A 25,832-nucleotide genomic window follows, 5' to 3' on the forward strand; every position below is an offset into this window, starting at 1 on the left:
TTTATTACTAAAAGCCTTTTTTTGGGTCAAAATTGTTTTTTGTTTTTGTTTTTTTTGACTAAATCATCTCCTCATGACGCCGGCCACCTATGGTAAAATCGCCTACATCCTAAATTGATCAGATCATGTGATTTTACCCCATTAAGATAATGGTCTTTGTCAAGTGTGTGGCTTAAGCGGATTTATTATGCCTAAGTCAAAATAAAATGTGACTTAGGCAATTTTTTGAACATGCCTTTGTGACTTGACAGGCTTGTGTGACTCTTATGTAGACACCTTCAAAACAAAGTGTTACCATATCTTGCTTAAGTCACAAAGGCATGTTCAAAAAATTGCCTAAGTCATTTATTTCTCTTAAGTTACATAATTCACACACAGTGTTATTACTATGCCAATAGCCATCCTTTGTTACATCCTTTTTGAGTGAAATGATCAATAAATGTCATATGCTACACTTTTGGTGAAGTTTTTTGTGTTTCTTGCAAAACTTGAAAAAATGAGTTGATATAAATAATGACGCGTTTATTTTAACAGGGTGACGATATTTTAGGTACCCACAGTTCCCATCATCACACGGGCCCGCCTATGTTCTTTTAATTTGACAGTCGTGACCGGAAACACATGTGTGCAGTCCATACTTAACACCCCTTGAGGAGTTGCCCGTTTTTTCCCAAGTTTTGGAAATGTTTTCCGAAGTTGTGCAGCAACAGTAAATATGGACATTGAATTCGCCTATACTTTTTAGAAATGGCGTACATAGTTTCTCCAGATATGCTCGTTCGTCAGAAACGCTGCTAAAATTAATGTTTCTCAAGAAAAAACGGTGGAAATGTTTTCATCGCGGATTTTAACAGTGGCAACATGCAGAAATGCAGCCAGCTAGCTAGCAGCTCTCCTTGGTGAGAGTGGCACACCAACTTACCAATGCTTCAGGTACACTTTACCGCGAAGAGGCTCACGGTATGGTCATTTATTTTGAATATCCAAGTTTCGTGTTTGTTTCCATCTACTTCATACTTCCGTTGGTGTCGGGATGTAAGCCGGCGAGACACTCTGCATGCCGGTGTTTTGGAGTTTAGGACTGGACGTGAGCCTTGTGATAACGGTACATCTCAGCATCCATTGTGGTACGAAACACTACCACCACCTCCTCCATTCTCGGAGAAAGTGGAGGTGAGCGGCCTCCTCAACGTTTGAGTTGTATCCTGCAAATTACTAAGACTATTTTGTCAGTTGTTTCCTTGAAACTTATTTCAGCAACCAGTATTTTAATTCAAGTGTCATAACGTCACCCTTGTTAAAATAATCGCCTAACTCATTTTTTTCAAGTTTTGCAGGAAACACAAAAAAACTTCACCAAAAGTGTAACATATGACATTTATTGATCATTTCACTCAAAAAGGATGCAACAAAGGATGGCTATGGCATAGTAATAACACTGTGTGTAAATTATGTAACTTAAGAGAAATAAATGACTTAGGCAATTTTTTGAACATGCCTTTGTGACTTAAGCAAGATATGGTAACACTTTATTTTGAAGGTGTCTACATAAGAGTCACAGAAGCCTGTCAGAAACATGACATTACAAGTATCATGAGCATTAATGTTACTTCAAAGTGTCATTAATGTTCATGACACATCCCATGTCATGTTTATGACACGCTCATGTCACTCTTATGTAGACACCTTCAAAATAAAGTGTTACCAATATTAGTGTCAAAAATAAAACACTGATAAACTAAACTGATAACTAAACATTCTCCCTCTAGCTCTTCTTTGCTGGGTTCTTATCTGATGCCTATGAATGTGGCAAATTGTCAAAGAAGTGATCTTAAAGGGGTAAAATCACATGATCTGATCAACTGAGGATGGAGGTGATTTTACCATAGGTGGCTGGCATCATGGGGAGATGATTTAGGCAAAAAAAAACAATTTTGACAAAAAATGACATAGCCGATTATTTTAACAGTGTGACGATATGTAATCAGGCCTATAACAAATGTTGCTTTGGCTTTGAGAAGTCCCCTTTGTTGGTCTATAGGCTGTCTATGACAGTGGTGAAAGCCATTTGTACAATAATGATTACTCTTTTCCATTGCCAGAGCCTCTTCAGTATCCGTGTAATGCAATATCATGACCCTGGTGGGGAATCTGCAGAGCAGATGTCGCCTAGGATGGATGGTTTGTCCTTTTTTTGTTATTTCTATACTTAAACAATACAACAAGGTTATAATAGTTTTGGATTTTTCATTAGTTTTAGTTTTAATTTCGTTGTGAATTTTTGTCTTCAAATTCAGTTAGTTTTAGTTAGTTTTTAGAGTGAGTTTTCTAGTTTTAGTTTAGTTTTTAGTTTTTGAAAATGCTTAGTTTAGTTTTTATTAGTTTTAGTGTTAGTTTTAGTTTTTTTGTAATGGGCTATGTGTTGGGTGCCAGATTCAAAGAGGTCATCATAAATGTTTCCTTTATTTCCTTTGGTTTATCATCTCAGCCCCAATAAGGTTATTAACTCTTACAGTTCCAGGTGTTTTGAATTTTGGTTCTAGTGTAGACATCTCAGTCTCAGTAAACATATTTACTATGTGTTCCTGCATGTTCAAATAGAAACACTGAATTATGAATGAAAAAAGTTGACAAAAACGAAAACTAAGGACATTTTCACTATAATTTTAGTTAGTTTTAGTTAGTTTTGTAACCACACAATACAGTTTCAGTTAGTTATCGTTTTTTAAAAACTCAGTTAACGAAAATGTCTTTTCAATTCTAGTTTTCGTTATTTCGTTAGTTTTCGTTAACTATAATAACCTTGCAATACAACAATACCACAACTAATTTCTGTTCAAAACCTTTTATACAGTCAATGTGTGAAACCCAGCTGAAAAGTTTTACATTTAAGTCCCTGTTGGGTAATTACTGTCTGTTGTTCCCCAGTGCTGTACATGTACAGATGTTGTAAAGTTGAGAGCATTTTTTGGTTGCAAATATATTATTATTATTGTTATACAGTATAGTGGTAAATACAAAACCTTAATATTTTTGCACATTTCTAGGTACATTCATTTACTGTTAATTGCAGTCTTCGTAACTGACTGTTCAAACACCCAATATGTAACCTGACAGGTACGATGGAAATCAATGGGCCCAGGGTGTCTACACAGGGTCTTCTCTCTTCTTCAGCTCCTGCTGGTCCATGGGGACACTCTTTTTACACACCACTTGCCTACATGTCAAACATCTTGCACCTCCGGAGCCGCAGAAGCACACTCACCAGATACAATCCAGCCCTCACTCTGCCTCAGGTGTGTTTCTAAGAGCTGTTTAGGTCGCCTCAGTCATTGTACTCATTTACTTTTTAGCCACTAAGTAGATGTAGTTAATTAATGAGATTCTTTACTTCAGTTAACTTTCAAAATTTTTTGGTACTTTTGCACTGAATAAACTTTTTTTTTCTATACTTCTATTGAATAGATTCTTCTCTTGTTTTACTGTCGGGTACTGGCTGTTTTGAAAATAAGATTTTATGAAATACCATTTTGTTCATACAGTCATGGCCAAAAAATATTGGCACCCCTGCACTTCTGTCAGATAATGCTGGTGTATCCCAGAAAATTGTTGCAATTGCAAATGCTTTGGTATTCACATGTTTATTTATTTTGTTTGCATTGGAACAACACAAAAAAAGCAGAGAGAAAAAAGCCAAATCTGATCATTTCACACAAAACTCCAAAAATGGACTGGACAAAATTATTGGCACCCTCAAATTAATATTTGGTAGCACACCCTTTGGAAAAAGTAACTGAAATCAATCGCTTCCTGTAACCATCAATGAGTTTCTTACACCTTTCTACTGGAATTTTGTACCACTCTTCTTTTGCCAACTGCTCCAGGTCTCAGATTTGAAGGGTGCCTTCTCCCAACTGATGTTTTGAGATCTCTCCACAGGTGTTCTATGAGATTTAGATCTGGACTCATTGCTGGCCACTTCAGAACTCTCCAGCACTTTTCTTAAACCATTTCTGGGTGCTTTTGAAGTGTGCTTTGGGTCATTGTCCTGCTGGAAGACCCATGACCTCTGACGGAGACCCAGCTTTCTGACACTGGGCCCTACATTGCGCCCCAAAATTCTTTGGTTGTCTTCAGATTTCATGATGCCATGCACACAGTCAAGGCATCCAGTGCCAGAAGCAGCAAAGCAACCCCAAAACATCTGTGAACCTCCACCATGTTTGTTCATAGGGACCGTGTTCTTTTCTTTGAAGGCCTCATCTTTTCATTTTCCGTAAACAGTACAATGATATGCTTTACCAAAAAGCTCTACTTTGGTCTCATCTGTCCACAGGACGTTCTCCCAGAATGACAAACAAAAGCAATAAACATGTGAACACCAAAGCATTTGTAATTGCAACAATTGTCTGGGAGAAGTGGTGCATTATCTGGCAGAAGAGCAGGGGTGCCAATATTTTTGGCCATGACTGTACATACACATACCAAACAAACTGTTCATCATTACTTTCTTTTACATCCCATTCCCATGCTTTTTTTTTATAATGTTGCGTTAAGAAGAATTTTCATGTTTGAAGGAACTAAGTATACAGTGTTTTGGATATTTCTGCAGGTTCAGAGTGTGGCACCTCCATCAGCATTTGGGGTCAAATTTCACAAGTGTGCACAGGTACATTTACATAACTGTTGTACAGCTCATCTTGTGTCTGAGCATTTACTTACAGCATATTTTGTTGGACAAATTTCAAACCACAAATGAACATGCTGAAGTACGTTCAGTGACTCATACTCATCCTGCTGCTCATTTGGTCCCCAGGTGACGCTGGACACAGACCCTCCTCAGCTGACTTTCTTCCTGCAGATTCACAACATGGGCCCAGTAGGTGGCACCAACCTGTCTCAGGTGGCTATCAGGGACTCCATCTCTGGAATAGTACCCCTTAAATCCGAAGGCAGAGTGGTGGAAAGAGGCTACCAGACGTTTGCCATTGATTCACTGTCTGGTATGTCTGAGAGTCAATTTGTTTTAAAATATGATGCTACCAAACATGTCTGGCTCTTTTTTTTTCCTTCATGCTGCATCCAAAATAAATAACGTAATATTGATTTTACTTCTCTAGCTGGATCCAAAGTTGTTGTCAACTATACCGCTCACATAAGGAGTCATAAGAGTGAAGTCCTGGACCTTCCAGCTTTTCTCACCTTCTCCAACGCCTCACAGGTATTTTTTGATAAGATTGATAACTTTGTAGTAAAATGGCAACAATAATAGTTACTCTGTTCTTAACCCATTGAAGCCTGGAAAGCGGATACGTCGTTTTGTAGTATTTGTATAAGCTCTCAAATACTTTTTGAATTTCATTTCTATCTGCTACAGAGGCTGAAAAATCTATTATTTAGTAGAAGAGTTGACACTTTTTTTTCCAGAAAATTAGAGGCTTATTTTAAAATCGCCCAGCGATTTTTCAGGCCTCAATGGGTTAATCTTTACCACGTTAGTATTTTAAGTATGATAAGAATATTTTTACTGTTGTTTTCTTGACTCCACAGAATGATGTCAGTATGTTTGGTCCATTAACAGCTAACCTAACCTTGAGGGTGAATTCCACTGACAGGGTAAGATGTGGACAGTTACTGAAATGGAAACATGCCTGCAACTTTAAGCATTACCTGTTGTGTTTGCAGAATTGAGTTGATGAGAAGTCTGTTTCCCAACATATTAGATCTATCCTAACCATGGGGTCCATTTTGCTGGATTTGTTGCTGGCTTCTTTGTGACGCTGGTGCTGCTGTCACTGGGGTTTCTGGCCATGAACCTGATCGGACTCAGAACCAGACTGAACCTTCTACAGCAAATGGTATCACAAATTCAAAGTGTTGTTTTAGTGAAGCGTAATGACAAGCTGTTAATGAAACCTAATTAACTTGTTAATTACATATGCTTTATATTTGTGTTTGTAAATGTTATCAAAAATATTGTTGATACTTTTTCTTTTAACAGACGAGTGATATTTTGTCCAACCAATCTATACAGTACAAGGCATGTTTCAACACTGCTTCTTTTCTTCTTTTCTGTTCTTTTAAAGAACTGTTTTCTCTTTGTTGTTTTAGGTTTCCAGTTATGGCATATGTTAAATCACTGTGAATATATTTTCTTGCTGCAGAGAAATCGAGGTGATTCAGACCCAGATGATGCAGACTGTAACATAACTGAGGCTGTAAAAGACGAGGCTGCATTTGAAGACAAGATGGTGGACACCATGGTGCTGGAGGACCACCAGAACATGAACCAGGCTTTGGAGAAGTGAGTAGACGAGTCAAGGAGGAATGAAATATCTCCCTGTAAATCTTGATGTCCCTGAAAGACACAATTATGATCGAAATTGACACCAAATGGAATAATTGGGCAGTTTAGACCCTCACTGCTTGTGGACAAAAGGTATTTTATACAGTCATGGCCAAAAATATTGGCACCCCTGCACTTCTGCCAGATAATGCACCACTTCTCCCAGACAATTGTTGCAATTACAAATGCTTTGGTGTTCACATGTTTATTGCTTTTGTTTGTCATTCTGGGAGAACGTCCTGTGGACAGATAAGACCAAAGTAGAGCTTTTTGGTAAAGCACATCATTGTACTGTTTACGGAAAATGAAAAGATGAGGCCTTCAAAGAAAAGAACACAGTCCCTACGGTCAAACATGGTGGAGGTTCACAGATGTTTTGGGGTTGCTTTGCTGCTTCTGGCACTGGATGCCTTGACTGTGTGCATGGCATCATGAAATCTGAAGACTACCAAAGAATTTTGGGGTGCAATGTAGGGCCCAGTGTCAGAAAGCTGGGTCTCCGTCAGAGGTCATGGGTCTTCCAGCAGGTTAATGACCCAAAGCACACTTCAAAAGCACCCAGAAATGGTTGAAGATAAGCACTGGAGACTTCTGAAGTGTCCAGCAATGAGTCCAGATCTAAATCCCATAGAACACCTGTGGAGAGATCTTAAAACAGCAGAAGAGGGAGAAGGCAGCCTTCAAATCTGAGACTTGGAACAGTTGGCAAAAGAAGAGTGGTCCAAAATTCCAGTAGAAAGGTGTAAGAAACTCATTGATGGTTACAGGAAATGATTGATTTCAGTTATTTTTTCCAAAGGGTGTGCTACCAAATATTAAGATGAGGGTGCCAATAATTTTGTCCAGTCCATTTTTGGAGTTCTGTGTGGAATGATCAGATTTGGCTTTTTTTTCTCTGCTTTTCTTGTGTTGTTCCAATGCAAACAAAAGAAATAAACATGTGAATAACAAAGCATTTGCAATTGCAACAATTTTCTGGGAGAAATGGTGCATTATCTGACAGAAGTGCAGGGGTGCCAATATTTTTGGCCATGACTGTATATAATGTATTAAATAGACCAGTTATGCTCATTGTTACAATGAAACACTCCTTATCTTGCTTAATCAAATCAATTTTATTTATATAGGCCAAAATCACAAATCACAGATTTGCCTCAAAGGGCTTCGCAGACTGCTTACCATTCAGATATTTTTTCCCAATCAGTAACTATTATAATATTTAATTCCTTCTCTTAATGTGGTATGTTCTAATTTTACATTTTTATTGCCATAAATGTCTCACATTATTATCACATTCAACAGGAACAATGAATGGTAGCAGCTTTTTTTTAATAGTACATGTCCTGCTTACTTACCCTGCTTATCCTGCATTTTATCCATTTAAGCCTTGAAATGTCCACACTGCTGCATGCCACCAATAACCTGGAGGCCGCCCGGATTCAGATCTACAAGGACGTGATGTCTTCCCTGCTGTATAGCCTGCGTTCCCGGGGCCAGGCCAGCGCCCAGGCCCAACAGAGGCTCCTAAATGTGCTCCATGGACAGATGCTTGGTATGGAGGGCCGGCTGAAGGAGGAGCGAGGGGCCCGCATGGCTGCTCTAGCTGCCCGATGTAACCTGGAGACTCGAGAAGAAATGGAAGCAGAGCACCGCAGAGAAGCTGCTGAGAAGGCCCAGGCTGAGTTGCTGTGTCAACATGCAGACCAACGGGTAATAAAAAGTCATTGGTTAACCCTCTAAGGCCTAAAGGGCCTGGGAAAAAATGCCTGGAAAACCTATGGGCGATTTTCAAATGACCCCCTAAAACCTTTTTTACGTTTTTCTGGAAATTCAACACCTACTAAATAATAGATTTTTCAGCCTCTGTAGCAGATAGAAATGAAATTCAAAAAGTATTTGAGAGCTTATACCTGTGGCTTTCATACGAAGTTGAGTTTATTTGTCCAAACCTTCAATAAAGTTTTTTTTTTTAAATCAACAAACTCAGCAAATGTTACATTTGACTGAATATAAATCCTATGCATAATACTAATACATGCCCAAACATGATATGACCACTGGAAGAACAAGACATAGTTCTCATTAGCCTACTGTAATAAAAAAAAAATATCACAATAATAATAATTATCATAATAATAATAATAAATAATAATAATACATTTTATATATTGCACTTTTCAGGGTACTCAACGACGCATAAAGTAATATAAGACATAAACAGTCATGATTTCTTATATCATCACAATCAAAGCCTATTATTATTATTAATATTAATATATTATTAATAATGTTATTATTATCTCCAGATGGCCACAAATCTGTCTGTTCTTTGGTGAAAATATGTCGTCTAAAAACATATTCCTCATCCATAAATGCCGGTCGATTGGTTCCGAGGGTTCAAAGTCCGGATCAGCAATAAAATGATCGGCGCTGTTTTCATCAGATCTCTTCCGTCACTTCCTGCTGAGCTCCTCCGCTATAGTCGTCTTCCGTCATGATTTATAAGTTCTGGAAAAGTCCCATGTTGCATTGCGACACTCCCGCATGTATTCTGATCATGTTCTGATGCATTTCATTGGCCAAGAGACCGAAAATAGGTGGAAAAAATACAAATACTACAAAATTACATATCCGCTGTCCCGGCCTTAATGGCAGAGTGACGCAACAGCGCTCCCGGTTTTAATGGTAGAAATGCGGTAATGCTTTCCCGGCGTCAATGGGTTAAGGAAGTAACATTCCAGGTGTCTTTACCCTTAGTTCATTACGTTCTATCACTTAACTGTAAACCTCATTTTGTAATGTTGCTAGGAGCTCCTCCACTGCAGTGTCCTCCTGGAGAAGCTTCACAAGCTGAGCCAGAGTCAGCTCCAACGCATCCTGTTGGTGCGACATGAAGAGGCCTCAGCCAAGGTCCAGAGGCAGATCATCGAGTGGCGCCGAGTGGAGCTGCACAAGATCTTCTCTGAAGAACTGGAGGAGGCTACCAGGATGGGAGAGCTGGAGAAGAGTACAGCCAAGAGTCTTCAGCATGATTACTTTGCCTGTCAAGTGAGCATCCAAAATTTGCTTTCAAAGTTGTGACACATTAAAATTAACCATTTGAATGAAATTATTGTGAATGTGTAATTTGAGTTTTAGACCACTCAACAAAGCATTTTCCATTTATTTGTTGTTTTTTTTTACTTTTTCTCTTCAGCTATGTACAGTACAGGCCAAAAGTTTGGACACACCTTCTCATTCAATGTTTTTCCTTTATTTTCATGACTATTGACATTGTAAATTCATCAAAACTATTAATGAACACATGTGGAAGTATGTACTTAACAAAAAAGTGTGAAATCACTGAAAACATGTCTTATATTCTAGTAAGCAAAGGGTGGTTACTTTGAGGAATCTAAAATACAAGACATGTTTTCAGTTATTTCACACTTTTTTTGTTAAGTACATAATTCCATCTGTGTTTATTCATAGTTTTGATGCCTTCAGTGAGAATCTACAATGTAAATAGTCATGAAAATAAAGAAAAACGCATTGAATGAGATGGGTGTGTCCAAACTTTTGGCCTGTACTGTATATATATTTGTGTTAATTAGTACCTGAAGGGAACATTTAAAAGACATATCCTTCTCTTTTCTGTCCAGGATCAGCTAGAAGAAGTGCTTGATGTGGTCCTGGCCAACCAGCGATATGTGCTCGCTGAACGCCATGCACAGAGGAAGTTCTTGGTGCACAGCCTTCACAGCCTCAACAGCCTGATTTCTGGCAGCTTCTCCAGCACCTCCAACAATCTGGACAGTTGGTTCACTCACATCAGGAGGTTGGGGCCTACTGTAGTTACCAGCGATGGTCATTTTACATCTAGTTGCACACTACCCTACATTATAAATGTAGCCGTGTGAGGTTGCAGTATGAATTTAAAATAATTTAATCTGAAGTGTTTCTTTTGTGATGCAAAATATGTAATAGAAATATAGATTTGTAAAAAAAGGTCTCAGAAAATGAAAGTGAGCATGCAGGCATTACAAAATACTCTACATATACAGTACAGGCCAAAAGTTTGGACACGCCTTCTCATTCAATGTGTTTCCTTTATTTTCATGACTATTTACATTATAGATTCATCAAAACGATGAATAAACACATATGGAATTATGTGCTTAACAAAAAAGTGTGAAATAACTGAAAACATGTCTTATATTCTAGTAAGCAAAGGGTGGTTACTTTGAGGAATCTAAAATACAAGACATGTTTTCAGTTATTTCACATTTTTTTTGTTAAGTACATAATTACATATGTGTTTATTCATAGTTTTGATGCCTTCAGTGAGAATCTACAATGTAAATAGTCATGAAAATAAAGAAAAACACATTGAATGAGTAGGTGTGTGTCCAAACTTTTGGCCTGTACTGTACATTTTTACAAATAAAAAAGCTATATTTTCCTGGCCTTTTTACAGAAAATGCTACAAACTGCCTTTGTTACCTGTTTAACCTTGTAGGCATCCCTAAGCATCCACAATTTACAGAAAAGCTTTCTAATGGCACTGGATTTGTGTTTTCATTACCTTTTTTAAATGCGGCAAGTAACCCACCTCCAAGCATGTGCTGTGAGATTAAATTCATGTCTAAGCAGGTGAACAGGGAGAGAGAAAGAGAGAGATTTTTAAAAGCCTTTGTGCTCAGCTCTTAGTCCCTTTGTAGTTTAACTGAATCTCTTTTTTTGAAATATATTTTCCTGTTTCTCTTTCAGGAGTTGTGTTAAGTTGCTACAGATAAAAACATCTGATTTTGCGGCTTCACGATAAAACATTTCATATCACAAAATAATGCTGGACTTTTATTGCAAAGAATTTATAGGAAATTAATTGTGTTTATCTACAATTTTACAGGTATTCCTGTTACCACAAAGTATATCCAGCCCATGTGCCATCATTTAAAAACAGTGTGTAGCCCTGTCGTAATAGAGATGTGAATCCCTTTTGTGCTGGGCTGATGTGCAGAGTTAAATGAGTCAAGCCAAGCTAGCACCTGCATATGGAAAAGGCTTGCATGTAAGCTGTGTTCGAGTTGTGTTTGACCTGGCATGCTATCATCTCTCCACCAGAGGGAGCTTTGTGCCTGCAGAGCAGATAGACCAGCTACAGGAGAAGGCCCAGAAAGAGCTGGTGATGGTGAGGCAGAGACTCGATGAGGCACTGAGCCAAGAAAGGAGAGCTATGCGCTGTGGACTGATTAAGAAGAGGCGGGAGCTCATCTCTGACATGGTGAGGAAATCATGCATATTCAGGATTTTATTCCACACCTGCATTATATATACACTACCGGTCAAAAGTTTTAGAACACACCAACTTTTCCAGAATTGAATTGAAAATTATGCAGTTTAATGTCTCAGTGTACTCTGAAATGAATGCACATTTGCAACATTTAAAATTCTTTATTGAGCATGATAGTGTTTTGAAAGTAAAAAAAAGATTCAAAATCACATTTTATGTTCGACTAAAGGACTAAAAAAAGACACAAAATGACCAAAAAAAGACACAAAATGACTAAAAAAAGACACAAAATGACCCAAAAAGACACAAAATGACTTACAAAGACATGAAAAGAATTAAAAAATGGTCAAAATAGCCCAAGACTCCATAGAGTTAAGTTGTTAACCCATTTCTTGTTCCCTGAAAAAAGGCCTACTTGTATAATTCTGAAATGTACATTATTTTTCAGTTTTGGTTAAGCTTACCTTTTTTTTTTATTTACCTCTGGCAGTTCACCACTTACCTTTGTACCCTTTCCTGTTTACCTGTTCATTTGACTTGAACTGCTTGAATTTCAATAAAAAACTGGAAAAATTGGGGTGTTCTAAAACTTTTGACCGGTAGTGTACATGATGGATTGATACCACAAAACCTGTTCATCTCAGTCCTTATATACCCCTTTTAATCCTGCTTCCTGCTCTCCAGCTGCACATCCACAAACAGAGACAGAGGGATCTGTCAGGTCTGTCCAAAGGCCTGGAGGGAAGGATAGATGTGGCTCAGCACCTGCACTGCTGGCAGAACTTACTGACAGCTCAAAGTCTGGAGCTAGCAGAGCTCATCAACAACCTGGATGAGGAGGCTGCTGCTGACATCCGCAAGGTGCCACTCTAACAGTACACATAAGGAACATTCTTGATCTAGTCACTCTGATAGATGCATAAAAACGCTCAAACATCCCACTGATTAACCCTCTATGGTACGGTGTTTCCCTCAGGCAACATCCCCATTTTTGGCTTGTCAAATTTCTACAATGCATCTTTTTGAGTGATGCCATACTTTAAAAAAGAGGGAAGAGTATAGGGAACCAATAGCAATGCTTTAATTTGTCACATGACCTCCAGGCGGCCATATTGAAACACTTCTTTGCAGACTTTTCCAAAGGAAACAGCTTTGCCATTTTGCGCCAAAGTGACTCAAAACGTAATTTTCTGGCCCTTTTCCATCTGGAAAAAATGTTCCTACTAATAGGTGAATAAACCTTCCTTTCTGATAGTTTCATACACTTAGACTGTTCAAGACATTCATTTCAATGTTTCCTACAGGCAACATTCAGACAAGAAACCGTTTAAAAAAGTTCCTTTTATAATGTTTATTAAATAAATTATGTTAAAATTACTTTTAAAAATGTTCTTTTTCTCTTGTGCACCATTATGGTACAATGTTGTCTACAGGCAACAAACCCAAAAAACTTTTTAAAAGAAAAGAATTATAAAAAAAATCTTCAAATTATGTTTATTTAGTCTATTTTAAGACAAAAAAACACTCCAAACATTTTTTTCTTAACTCCATCATAATGCGTACCATAGAGGGTTAAGTTTGATTTATTCCCTGTCTTGATCATGTATTTGTTTTCTAGGTGACTATGCGTGTGATCCAAGGCGCCATAACTGAAGTCAAAGCCATCCAGCCCTCTGCAACCCAGGCCCTGCTAACACTCTTGCCTCCAGGGGCGCAACAACGCTCCCTGCTGCAGGTGGAACCAGAGTCAGGACCAGGACAAGCGCAGGGACAAGGAGCAGGCGCTCTCCTGCAGGGCCAGGAAAGGTTGCACCAGGAAGGCAAGGCCGCCTTACGCACCCTCAGCAGCACCAGAGAGGCTCTGCGGGACGCCATGGAGAGAGAGCTGCAGGAGCAGAGGGAGCTCAGGGCGCACTGCAGAGCTTTCTTCAGGTCAGTGATAGAATAACACTGGACATTTCATTTGTCATGGCATTTTCATGGTGTAGTCCCTTTTGCCTCAGTGTTACATCCACTGACTAAACCCAGCCAGCACACAATAACATAACAATCAGAAAATTAGACAAAGTCAAAGGTGATATGAACAATGATGATTTATTTTACAAAAACCACTGAAAGACACACTAAGGTGGGGGAGGATGAGACAAGTGATGAAAGTTGAAACAAATCTAACAAAACAAGGCCTATCTAAACTAGCTGTGAAGAAAAACAAACAAACAAAAGGCCTACCCAATTTATCTAAAAAAAGGCTTTCAAAACAATACAGGGGTGGCACAACCAATAACCTAATGGAGTAACAGAGAATAACCTACGTGATGCAAAATGTACAGGGTACCCCCAACTTACCTAGTCCCAACCTCACCACAACAAACAGCACTAACAAGTCGAATTTTAAATGTCAAAGCACACAAAAACAAGTCTCACAGACAGAGACACCACAAAAACAAGATGGCTTCCGTGATCCTCAGAATGGTCCTATTTCAGGCTGAACACACCACCTCTGATTGGCCAGCTCCACAGGTGGAAATCAGCTCTCCAGGTGGATCCAATCAGCTGGTTAGCACCTGGAAGGACACAGAAGGAGGGGGGAGGAGGAGAGGCAGAAACACACACACAAACAGTCCTCTGGCACGTAACACTCAGCAAGAGGGTTCTGGGTTCAAACCCAACTTGGGTCTTTTCTGTGTGGAATGTGATGTTCTCCCCTTGTCAGCGTGGGTTCTTTCCGGGTCCTCCAGCTTCCTTCCACAGTCCAAATACATGCAGCTTAGCTTTAATTGGTAACTAAAAATTTCCCATAAGTGTGAAGGAGAGCATGAGTGGTTTTCTCTCTCTATTCTTCAGCCCTGTGATAGTCTGGAGACCTGTCCAAGCTGTACCCAGTCTCTCACCCAGTGTCATCTGGGATTGTCTCCAGCCCCTGCGACCCGAGTTAGAATGGCAGTTACAGAATTAATTTAATTTCAGGGGATTCAAAGGAACGTTTTTTTTCTGCGTGTACTCCTATTAGTTGTGGATTGTCTGGGTGAGTCAGATAGATAATCAAGACAAATATGAGCACTGTCCGGATTATGTGTTTTTAGGACGTCAGGTGGTATTGAGATGTGTTCAGAACATATTTGGCAGTGCAGTGAAAAACCTAAGTATTCCCATTCATTTGTATTGGGGTTGTGCGTTTGGTTCTGTGGTGCCGAATGCCAAAAGAAAAAAGCACAGCGGCCTGTGGCTGCAAAGTTAAAACAGACTCGACTTTTGGAGAGAAACAGCCCGACGTCATGCTGCGCCGGCCGATCACTTAACCAGGAAGTTGGTTAGAGAGTACAGTAAACATCGCTGCTGTGAGAAGGGGGCCAAAAACAACTTTGGTACAAGAAAGTTTTGAAAACTATGAGGGTAAAAAAACTGAAAAACATCACTTACCCTTACATAGCACATTTCCTGTGACAAGCTCCAGCACACAGTCCATTCGTCTTTTCTTGTCTAGCTGCTGTGAAATGATGACCCTACAGTTAATCACAGCACCACCTGATCTCGTGTAAACACGGTCTTTGATACCAAACTCTCCCTGCAATAAGAACTTGTGTGGATTGAAAAAAAGATTAACAAGCAATAATTACACAGGACTAATGGAAGGCTGTAACTAAATACATTTACTCAAGCACTGTAGTTTTTGAGCTACTTGTATTTTATTTAACTCTTTCCGTTCTTTGCTTCTTTATACATCTACTCCAATCCATTTTGGAGACAAGTATTGTACTTTGTACTACACTACATTTAATTGATGATTGATGATTAAATTACTAGACACTTCGCACATTTTGATTATTATTTAGTATATACAGTAGCGTTAAAATAATAGCAGTCCAAAGTGACTAACCAGATTAATCCAGGTTTTTGGTATATTTTTTATTGCTACATGGCAAACAAGGTACCAGTAGGTGCAGTAGATTCTCACTCTGATTCTACTGCACCTACTGGTACCTTGTTTGCCATGTAGCAATAAAAAATATACTAAAAACCTGGATTGATCTGGTTAGTCACATTGGACTGCTATTATTTTTGAACACTACTGTAGGTGTTAAAGACTAGCTTCACCTTTATCAATTGCATGAGTATATACCGATATTGTACACAGTAATAAAATACATAATCCTGAAATGCCCCTTTCTGCATATATATATATACTTTTACTTTGGTACTTTAAGTATATGTTAAGGCCATTGATTTTGTACCTTTACTCAAGCAACACTTTGAATGAGAACTTTACTTGTAACAGTATTTTTATTATTTGATATTGCTGCTTTTACTCAAGTAAATACAAATTATCATCGTGGTAGCCCTGTGTCTTTATCTGTCGTGTTTTTCTCCTTCTTGTCCAGCTGTTTGTGTGCGTCCCAGCTGACTCTGTCTGAAGACGACTGGCTCAGGATGAAACTAGAGTTTCAGAAGTGTCTGTCTGTGATGGATCGCTGTCTGGTGCTGCCCCACGCCGTCTCCAGAACCAAACTCCACACCGCTCTGGCAGCTTGGAGAAAGGAGAGCGAGCAACAAATGGTGAACACATAACCTTAAATTATTGATTCAGTTGTTACTTTTCTAAAAAATCCACCTGACACAAGCAGCGTGGGGTGCAAGGCCTGATACAGAATTTTTTCAATCTGGGTGAAAGGGTAGATATGCTTCCGGCCCCTTAGTTGTTTTTTTTTATGTGGAACAACCATGTTAACCCATAAGAACCCACGGTGACATCCATGTAACAAACACTTTAAATATTCTAGAACAGGGGTCTCAAACTCAAATTACCTGGGGGCCGCTGGAGGCAGTGTCAAAATGACCAAAAAATCTAAATGACTTAAAAAGACACAAAATGACCATAAAAGACACAAAATTACTGAAAAAAAAAAAAGGTCACAAAATGACAGAAAAAAACTAAATTACTTAAAAAAGACACAAAATTACTAAAAAAGAGATGCAAAATGACCAAAAAAGACACAAAATGACTGAAAAAACACTAAATTACTTAAAAAAGACACAAAATGACCAAAAAAAGACACAAAATGACAAAAAAAAAAACCCACATCATAATTATGTTCTGCGTGGTTCACTTGGTCTGTGATATATCCCCCATAACTTTCCTTTATGGATAACTGGGTCTGGGTTCTTATGGGTTAAACAAAATATAAATTATAATAGAGTATTTTCTTTTTATTTTAACATACTTCAAAATAGAGGTGGGGGAAACATCGATACAGCATGGTATGACGATATTTTGCGTGGTAATATTATCGATTCATTGCTGCCAAGTATCGATAGGTTCAGGCTCAATTTTAGGAATATAGTGGATATTCATATAATATCATATTAAACTAGAAGATCTAAGGAATCTATAGGCACGTCAGGATATCGTGTAGGGAAGTTGTCGAAATAACGCTGCAAAGTTAGGCTCTTTTTCTCTGTTTCATTAAAAAAAATTCAGAGCAGTGAAGCTTAAAGTTGAGGAAAGTTTGATAAAATGCTGCAGCTGTTGTCATCCATACATGTTTGATATCAGTTCAGTTCAGTTTGACTGAATACTTTGTTGGTCAGTCTGTGGGTTTGACTCTCATTGTGGAGAAATAAAAACTGAAGTGAGATGAATAGACTGAGAATTTTCTCTTATTTGACAAAACAATTCTTGATTGAATTTAATTTTGTGGACACAAAATGCAATTAAACAGTTATATTGTATTGCAATACTCACCATATCACAAAATGCTTAAAATTGCAATAGTATCGTATCGTATCATGACTCAAGTATTGAGTCATGATACGATAAAATCATATCGTGGGGCCTCTGTGGATTCACACCTCTTCTTAGAAAAGAACATTAAAACATTAAACTCTTGAACATTAGAGCTCAATTTACAAGATTACAATGTTAATGTAATTCTCTTGTAATTCATCCATCCCTTGGAAAGAGTCTCTAGGCCTAAGGCTTGTACTCTGTGTCATGTCATTAGATATTCTTTAATGCATCCGTACCGGTGTATAATATGATCCAGAGGATGCTCACAGCATTATGATTTCCATCATCTCATAAACACCTACGGGAAGTTGTTCAGATTTGGCAAAATCGTCCTCTTGGCCTCTTGGTCCTCCCGAATCTGAAAAAATTGGTATGCAGTGCTTGTATGTAACAACAGATTTTTGCTAATCCTTTTTCCAGTTATTTAATTGAAAACTCTACAGAAGCAAATGTTTTGCCTTATAAACTTTATGGATTCTTTAATTTGATGCCGGCAATGCAAGTTTGGACAGGGGCAACAAAGGACTGGGAATGATGTGGAACATCAAACATCTGTTTGTAACATTCTACAGGTAAATGTATAAATAATCTAGGGTGACCAAGCGTCCTCTTTTGCCCGGACATGTCCACTTTTTACGTCCTGTCCGGGGCGTCCGGCCGGGTTTTATAAATTCACGAAAATGTCCGGTGTTCACTGTTTTTCATAGGACCAGTACACGTGCACGTAAATTGACCGGCGCTTTGCACACAATTTTGCGAGACGTAATTACCAAGAGGCTGCCTTGTGGGCGGGTCAGCGTCGCGCACACACACAGAGAGAGAGACAGAGAGCAGAGCAGACAGAGGGCAGATCGAACAGCGGAGCAGCATTTCACGGGAAATGCTGAAGCGTAAGTGCAGCTTCACAGATGAACTGCAAAAAAAATTTCCGACGTACCGTCACAGGTGGGAGGCGGAGTGCACCGTGTGCAAAGCTGGCACATATGTCTCAGTGTCTAATAAAGGTGCTGGAGATCTCAAAGCTCAAAGCTCAAAGACAACTAAAGATGAAAAGTATAGATCCTTTTTGTTTGTTAAGTTAGTATCTTTGTGAGACTCTTCTATTATTTATCTTATTGCAGTTATTAAGAGATATATTGTTGAAGCTAGATTTTCTAACAGAAGAGTTCATATTTAGAACATTATTTCATATTATTTATTCATTTATTTGAAAAGAGTCTACGAGAGCTATTTTGTTACAAGTTTTTACAGATTTCATTTTATTTTATTACAGAAGTTAATTTTGCACCATTGAAGCATAATAAAGCATGTTCATCAACCTCCGAGAAGCCTGTCTGAATTTGTGTCTCGAGGCCGTGCCGATTGTCCTCTTTTTTGGAAATCAAAATATGGTCACCCTAAAATAATCAACATGTGATAGTGTTATGATTGGGTATGAAAGGGGCATCCTCAAAAGGCTTAGTTACAAGCTAGGAGAGGGCAAGGTTCAGTACTTTTGAGAAACTGTGAACAAGAACAACATTTCTCCCAATGCACAATTACAAGGAGTTTAGGGATTCTACCATCTACAGTCCATAACATCAATAAAACCTTCAGAGAATCTGGAGATATCTTTGCACTTCAGGGGCAAGACTGAAATCCAGTATTGAATGTCTGTGACCTTCGATCCCTGAGGCAACACTGCATTAAAAGCTGACATTGCTGATATTGAGTTTCAGGTGATTGTTGTTGCACCATGTGACGTAGCGCTCCATCAGACCTCTGTAGAAATTGTCTTGAAGTGAAGACGGCATGTTTCTCACTGAAACTATACACTGCAATCAAAGATGTGTCAAGAAAACTTCCATTTTGACCAAAAATACACTTTATACCTTTTATTAAATTCTTTCAAAGTAATTGCTACATATATTATATGATTCGGGACAGACATGGATATGAACTCCAACTGGACTGGTTGGCGGAGACATACAACCACTAGGCGGTAATACATAATGGTGCATTTAATACTTTCTCAAATGAGACAGAAATGGAGAATGCCGACCACTAGTGCAAACCACACTGCGATTAACCTCAATTGTGTGGCTGCTGGACGAGTGCACATTGTTATTCAGAAATAATAAAGGCCTCCACAGAGTGGTTTCATTTCTAATCACATCATAACAGCACGCATGGAGTCATTTCCCAACCAACTTATGGATAATGTGGTTTTTGCAGACGAATATGCAACCCAAGGGGAAAACCAGCAAGGCCAAACAGAAAATAGACACATCTGACCTGCTGCTTTTCCAGAAAAGGCTTGAAGATGGGATCCAACTGTTTGAGAAGGAGAAGGAGACGGAGAGCGGCGTCATGAACAAGGTAAAGCTGTTAAATAACTTTTACTGCAAGTCATTGTTAAGTGCAGGAAGTCACTGAAAGGCACGAAGGATGTGAAGACTGCAACCTTATATGCATTTAAACATTAACCCATAAGAACCCATGATGACACCCTTGTAACAAACACTTTAAATCTTCTAGAATCTAAGATTAAACCCATTTAACAATTCTAACCCATTAATAGGGTGTCCTGTATTGCATTTCACTTCTTCTGACCATATTTCCTGTCACAATTTTGATAAATGTTATGGAGATTCAAACAAAAAGGCAAATGGTTATTTGTTTTTATTTATTATTAATTTGTTACTTAAAAACAAATCTGAAAAATAATGTATTGTTAAACAGCACTATTAATGTCACAATTTTGAGTTGCAAAGAAAAAGGCAAATTTGTGTTTCTGTAAGCAGAAAATGTGTCTAGCTTATTTATTTTAAAATAAGAAATATCATGAACACAATTACCATAAACGCCCAATGTAATGTATATATGTCACATCACAGATCTTTGACATTTAGGGGTAGTATTTTTTTTAAACATCATAAATGTGTTCTATGTGGTTCAATTGGTCTGTGGTATATCCCCCATAATTTTCCTTTAAGGATAAATAGGTCTGGGTTCTCATGGGTTAAGCTCATTCAGTAGATAAGCCATACTTTCTCTAAAGTGATTGGCTATCTGTGTTGAAGTTCAGTGTCTAGCTTGCATACAAGACGGGTCGAGCTTGTGCAAGATGACTAAAATGGATCCTAAATTTGGCAGGTGATGAAGGAAATGCGTGTCGAGAGAGAAGATGAACTGCGCTCTCAGGGCGACAGCCTGGCGATGCAGATGGCTACCATCCACTACCAGAAGGCTGAGAGGAGGACCAAAGTGTTGGAGACCTCCAGAGCAATGCTCACTCTGCACAGCCTGCTCATTCAGCAGCTCCGAGAGAGAAAGAGCCTGGACAGACAGGACATGGCTCAGAGTATACAGAACCACTGCTTGGTAAGCAATGCTTGACTCCAAGTTCACCCCTTTTGTTGTAGCATAACAAGGTTGGGGGTCTGCTCCCGTTTTCCCTCTTAGCAATTACTTTCTCATTACATTTTGTGGACTTTTATTACAGCGTAATTTGACTCTTGCCACAGGGCCTGGAGGAAGCCGAACAGCAGCTTCAGAAGGAGAGTACAGAGCTGGACGGCATGCAAGTGTCTCGGGCCAGACTCAAGTTAAATGCAGTACCAAGAGAGGACTCTGATGAGGGGGAGGAGGAAAGTGAAGACGAGAGGCTGTTTGAGTTGCAGCAGGATTGCAGGATGATGTCCATCCTCCAGGAGGCGCTCTACAAGAGCGAGCAGGTCATTGCACTGTTGGCTGAGAGGTGAGCTGTCACGTCAGTGTTATCTCAGGAGTACTGAGGAATTCAGTGGATCGACACAGGCCGTTAAATTTTACAGTGTTGAAATTCTCTGGTGTTTTCAGGTTGCAGGAAATGACTGGCAGCAATCAAGCCATGGAAGATTTAAAAGAACAAATGGAACTCAGGAGGCTTTATGCAAACTGTGACCAGGTCTGAATCCAATTATTTATTAAGACTTTTTTCTAATGTTATATTCAATGCAAACATTTGAATGGTATATAAAAATACAGAGGCATTCTCACTTCTATGTGCATGCCAGAAGAAGGAAAGAAAATATACTGTATCTAAGTCGGGTGTGTTTCCTGCTCTTCATCTCAGGATTTGGAGTTTGCATCTCAGCTGGTGAAGCAGTGTCAGGTGTCTGCAGAGGTTCTCCTAGAGGCCCTGCGTCTCCTTCTCCCCACCCTGCCTGAGAGCGAACTCCTTTCCATCACTGACGCCCTCTGCCCCAAACAGCACCCAGCTTCATCGTCTGCAGAGCAGGAACAATCAGGGTAAGAAGGTTCAGGATATGTCCAGAGTTTTACACAGTGAGTGTCACATCAGGGCAGGGGTGTCAAACTCAAATACACAATGGGCCAAAATTTAAAACTTGGACAAAGTCGCGGGCCAACATTGATATTTATTGAAAAAATTGACCTAAACAAGTTCAAACGAAATGGAACAAGCAAAGCTTGATATAACTTAATATTGCAAACATGCAAAATCGAATATCAAATAAAACAAACAAACACATCAATGGCATTCATTTCTTAAATAAAATTTAAATAAAAATCGTATGTCCCTTTATTTTATATGCGGCCTTCTTTAAATTTCAATTTAACAGTAATCTTTTTCCACAGGCTAAATATGCATGTGAGAATAAAATAACAATAATAAACCAAATGACTAATAATAATATCCTTCAATGAATGTGCAACCATTCAAGCCTTGGACTAGCAAGAAAAAGTGCATAAAGACAACTTTAATTGTTGCTCAGTTTGCTACACACTGATCTACTGTGTTCAAGCCAAAACACCAGCAGAGCATTCTGGGATTTGCAGTATTATTTGCGCTGTATAATACCGGCGGGCCAGCTCTGGTTGTCATTTGGTATTTCCTCGCGGGCCAAATATAATTATACTGCAGGCCAAATTTGGCCCGCGGGCCAGAGTTTGACACCTCTGCATCAGGGGAACATGTTTACCTCATGAGAGGTGATAGTTGTTACCTCCACCAAGGAGTAATGTTTTTGACCACCTGCTTTGGTTGACCGTTTGTCACCAGGATTATGGAAAAATTGCGAGCCGGATTTTCATGTAACTTTGTGAAAGGGAGAAGCATTGGTCTATGAAGAACCCTTTTATGTTTTGGAGCATATGCAAATCACAGGAAACGCAAATTATTTCACGTTCATTAAGAGATAGGGCATTTGTGCTGAATCATGTGGTATTTGAATAGTTTGAAAAATGAGTTCCCAACTGGGAAAATTTACAAGTACTAAAGTTGGAACAACAGTTGGGGAAAATTTTTGTAGACATTTCACGGCACACATGATCCGTTACCTTTGACCTTGTTGTCATGCAAATAGTGGAGTTAGTAGTCCGGCAGTCCACTGGTGGGCCCTGAACAGACAGAGAAGATATTGGAATCATATGGCATGGATTCCTAAGATTCCTTAGGTGTGTTATTTTCATAATATTTTGTTGGGAAGGGGGGTAGAAAACTCTTTTATCAACTTAAATGGGAAAAACTGACATTGCCATTTTCCCGTGAGAGGTCCCGTGAACCTCTGAGTCTCTACTTTACAGACATACTCGATAACTAGGACTGCAAGCAGTACTGAACGGGCCCTCGCAGTACACGCGTGTCGGGGCATGCTGCCGTCGGGTGTGTGCGTTACAGGGGCCAGTCTATACCACCCCTATGAATTTCATTGCCTTAAGTGTTATAGTGTAGCCATGGTACCAAATATGAAATTAGACTGCCACCACAGTGCCACCTAGGGGCCGATCAATAAAACCTTAAAGGGTTATCCTCAGGAGGGCATTGACAATAATTGTACCAAGTTTTGTATAATAACGCACAAACTATCCCTTTAATCCTCATACAGTGTCTGAAGGAGGACTCTAACTGATATGTATAAGTTAGAAGAGGCAGGTAGCAATGGTGGAAAGTAACTATGTACATTTACTCAAGTACTGGACTTAAAGTACAATTTTGAGGTACTTTTATGTACATTTTATGTCACTTTATACTTCTACTCCACTACATTTTGAGGCAAATATTGTACTTTTTACTCCTCTACATTTAGCTGACAGCTTTAGTTACTTTTCAGGTCAAGATTTAAAATGAAAAACATGATACGTTTAAAATGATTACCCATTTTTATAAATTAAACCACTTAAAAGTTTATTAGGTAGTTAAAATGAGCGGAGTGGAGTCATTTCACAGTGTGGTATTAGTACTTTTACTGAAGTAAAGGATCTGAACACTTCTTCCACCACTGTCCTTTTTACTTCTTTACTTTTTTATTATTATTATTATTTTTTTTTAATTTAATTACATTTTTTATTTTTATTTTTTTTTTCCCCAATGCGCATGCTTGGCTAAAAATAATATGCGCAATACTCAGAATACTTCTTCCACCACTGTCCTTTTTACTTCTTTACTTTTTTATTTTTTATTCTTTTATTTTTTTATTGATTTATTTTTTATATAATTTTTTTTAATTAAAAAAAATATATATTTTTTTTTTATTTTATTTATTATTATTATTATTTATTTATTTATTTATTTATTTTTCTGCACAATGCGCATGCGCGGCCCCGTTGCGCTACTGCGCATGCAGTCTTTCTCATGCAGTACAAATGTGTTATTTCTTCCTATTGTATTTAGATTCAGAGTATTTTTGGGGACCTGGTGGGACCTCATGAATCTTCACAAGCACAAACTAGAGCTCTAAGGCTCTCAGAGGATGTAAGGCTTTCCTAGGTATGAGGACACTAAGGGGATTTCTCCTCAGCAGATTTAGAACAGAAGTGTTTTCCATTCAGTGACCTCAAAATGCCTTTCTTGCGAAAATCTCCAAAATTTCAAAACATCTGGAAATAAAATCACAGCATTGATATTTCTGTGGTGTTCCTCATGGTCTGTCCCCATTGCGACTTAAAGCTCATGAACTCACCATTGATAGAATGGCTCTCCACCTCCCAAGATAGGATCACCCAAGGAGCACATGAATGCACCATTGTTCTTGGTGGAGGTTTGTGCTCTCTGAGCACTATTCTAGTTGGTAGTGTTGAAATAACATACACTACTGGTCAATAGTTTTAGAACACACCAACTTTTCCAGAATTTAATTGAAAATTATGCAGTTTAATGTCTCAGTGTACTCTGAAATGAATGCACATTTTCAACATTTAAAATTCTTTATTGAGCATGATAGTGTTTTGAAAGTAAAAAAAAATATTCAAAATCACATTTTATGTTGGACTAAAGGACTAAAAAGGACACAAAATGACCAAAAAAAGACACAAAATGACCAAAAAAAGACACAAAATGACTAACAAAAGACACAAAATGACTAACAAAGACATGAAAAGAATAAAAAAAATGAACAAAATAGCCCAAGACTCCATAGAGTTAAGTTGTTAACCCATTTCTTGTTCCCTGAAAAAGGCCTACTTGTATAATTCTGAAATGTACATTATTTTTCAGTTTTGGTTAAGCTTACCTTTTTTTATTTACTTATTTACCTTTCAAGCTGTTCATTTGACTTGAACTGCTTGAATTTCAATAAAAAACTGGAAAAATTGGGTTGTTCTAAAACTTTTGACCGGTAGTGTATATTTTTGGATTTTTGGTGTTTTCTTTATGTTTCAGTCTTTCTCATTAAGACTTTTCATAAGATGTGTGTGGCAGAAAGATTTTGCATCATTTAAAAAAACCTGTCTCTTTCAACTTGCAAACAAACTTTTGAGTTTTTAAAATGCATATGACAACAAAAGCTTTTGTCATGCTCTAGTCTCCTCATCCGTTATTTTCCTTTCCCCCTTTTTAAAGGGAAAAAGGAACAGAACAAATTAAATATAGTTTTTACTTTTCTTGCCCCAAGTGTGCAGCCTGAGTCTCAGTGATTCAAGTTCTGTGGTTTAAGAAAGTAGTTTTCTGAGTGAAGTCACTGATTAAATAAAAACAGTGTTTAAACACAGATGGCTGAAACAAGCCCCTCTCCAAGCATTGTCTCAAATATAAACACTGTTTGAACATTGTTCCACAAGAGTCCTTTTTCCCAAGCCCAGACCGAGAGATAAATGATTATACTCATCATTTAATTTCCCTCTCTTCCTGATTCACTGGAACACTTATGTCTGGCTCCTGCTGAGTTTGAATTATTGTTCTGATGAATAACGTCTCATGCTCGGGAACTGGATCTTTCTGGCCAAAAGAGAAAAGAGGGGAAAATCCTTTTTTTTCTCTCTTTTTTTTCTTTTTCAGCTCTTTTGTTTCTGCTTCTGGTTTGCAGAACATAGTTTATTCATTCTGTACTAGTTTAAATCTCACTGATGTTAATTCAGGTAAACATTAAATATAATGAGTAGCTTATGTTTAATTAGATCAAAACAAATGTAGTTTGTTGCATTTGAGGATTGTTCATACTTTGAATCTC

General features: G+C 38.4%; 1 protein-coding gene across 3 annotated transcripts in view; it reads left to right on the forward strand.

Annotated features, from left to right (window-relative positions):
• Nucleotides 1-605: 605 nt before the first annotated feature.
• Nucleotides 606-25,832, forward strand: part of LOC131968169 (limbin-like) — a 29,514-nt gene continuing 4,287 nt past the window's right edge. For 2 of the 3 annotated variants that reach the window (XR_009394024.1, XM_059328925.1), the window contains exons 1-21: nucleotides 606-1,173; nucleotides 2,103-2,181; nucleotides 3,118-3,296; nucleotides 4,613-4,669; nucleotides 4,817-5,003; nucleotides 5,121-5,221; nucleotides 5,551-5,616; nucleotides 5,724-5,858; nucleotides 6,165-6,304; nucleotides 7,732-8,056; nucleotides 9,155-9,394; nucleotides 9,988-10,163; nucleotides 11,450-11,609; nucleotides 12,303-12,479; nucleotides 13,237-13,550; nucleotides 15,998-16,172; nucleotides 19,618-19,761; nucleotides 20,539-20,766; nucleotides 20,910-21,142; nucleotides 21,244-21,331; nucleotides 21,500-21,675. Coding sequence is in view for 2 of the 3 variants with exons in the window: in XM_059328925.1 (XP_059184908.1) it covers nucleotides 925-1,173; nucleotides 2,103-2,181; nucleotides 3,118-3,296; nucleotides 4,613-4,669; nucleotides 4,817-5,003; nucleotides 5,121-5,221; nucleotides 5,551-5,616; nucleotides 5,724-5,858; nucleotides 6,165-6,304; nucleotides 7,732-8,056; nucleotides 9,155-9,394; nucleotides 9,988-10,163; nucleotides 11,450-11,609; nucleotides 12,303-12,479; nucleotides 13,237-13,550; nucleotides 15,998-16,172; nucleotides 19,618-19,761; nucleotides 20,539-20,766; nucleotides 20,910-21,142; nucleotides 21,244-21,331; nucleotides 21,500-21,675 (3,629 nt within the window). In the remaining variant the exon portion in view is untranslated. The remainder of the gene's footprint in view (nucleotides 1,174-2,102; nucleotides 2,182-3,117; nucleotides 3,297-4,612; nucleotides 4,670-4,816; nucleotides 5,004-5,120; nucleotides 5,222-5,550; nucleotides 5,617-5,723; nucleotides 5,859-6,164; nucleotides 6,305-7,731; nucleotides 8,057-9,154; nucleotides 9,395-9,987; nucleotides 10,164-11,449; nucleotides 11,610-12,302; nucleotides 12,480-13,236; nucleotides 13,551-15,997; nucleotides 16,173-19,617; nucleotides 19,762-20,538; nucleotides 20,767-20,909; nucleotides 21,143-21,243; nucleotides 21,332-21,499; nucleotides 21,676-25,832) is intronic. The other variant, XM_059328926.1, reaches the window with a different exon arrangement.

This window comes from Centropristis striata, chromosome 3 (genome assembly GCF_030273125.1).
Source record: "Centropristis striata isolate RG_2023a ecotype Rhode Island chromosome 3, C.striata_1.0, whole genome shotgun sequence".
NCBI classification, from domain to species: domain Eukaryota; kingdom Metazoa; phylum Chordata; class Actinopteri; order Perciformes; family Serranidae; genus Centropristis; species Centropristis striata.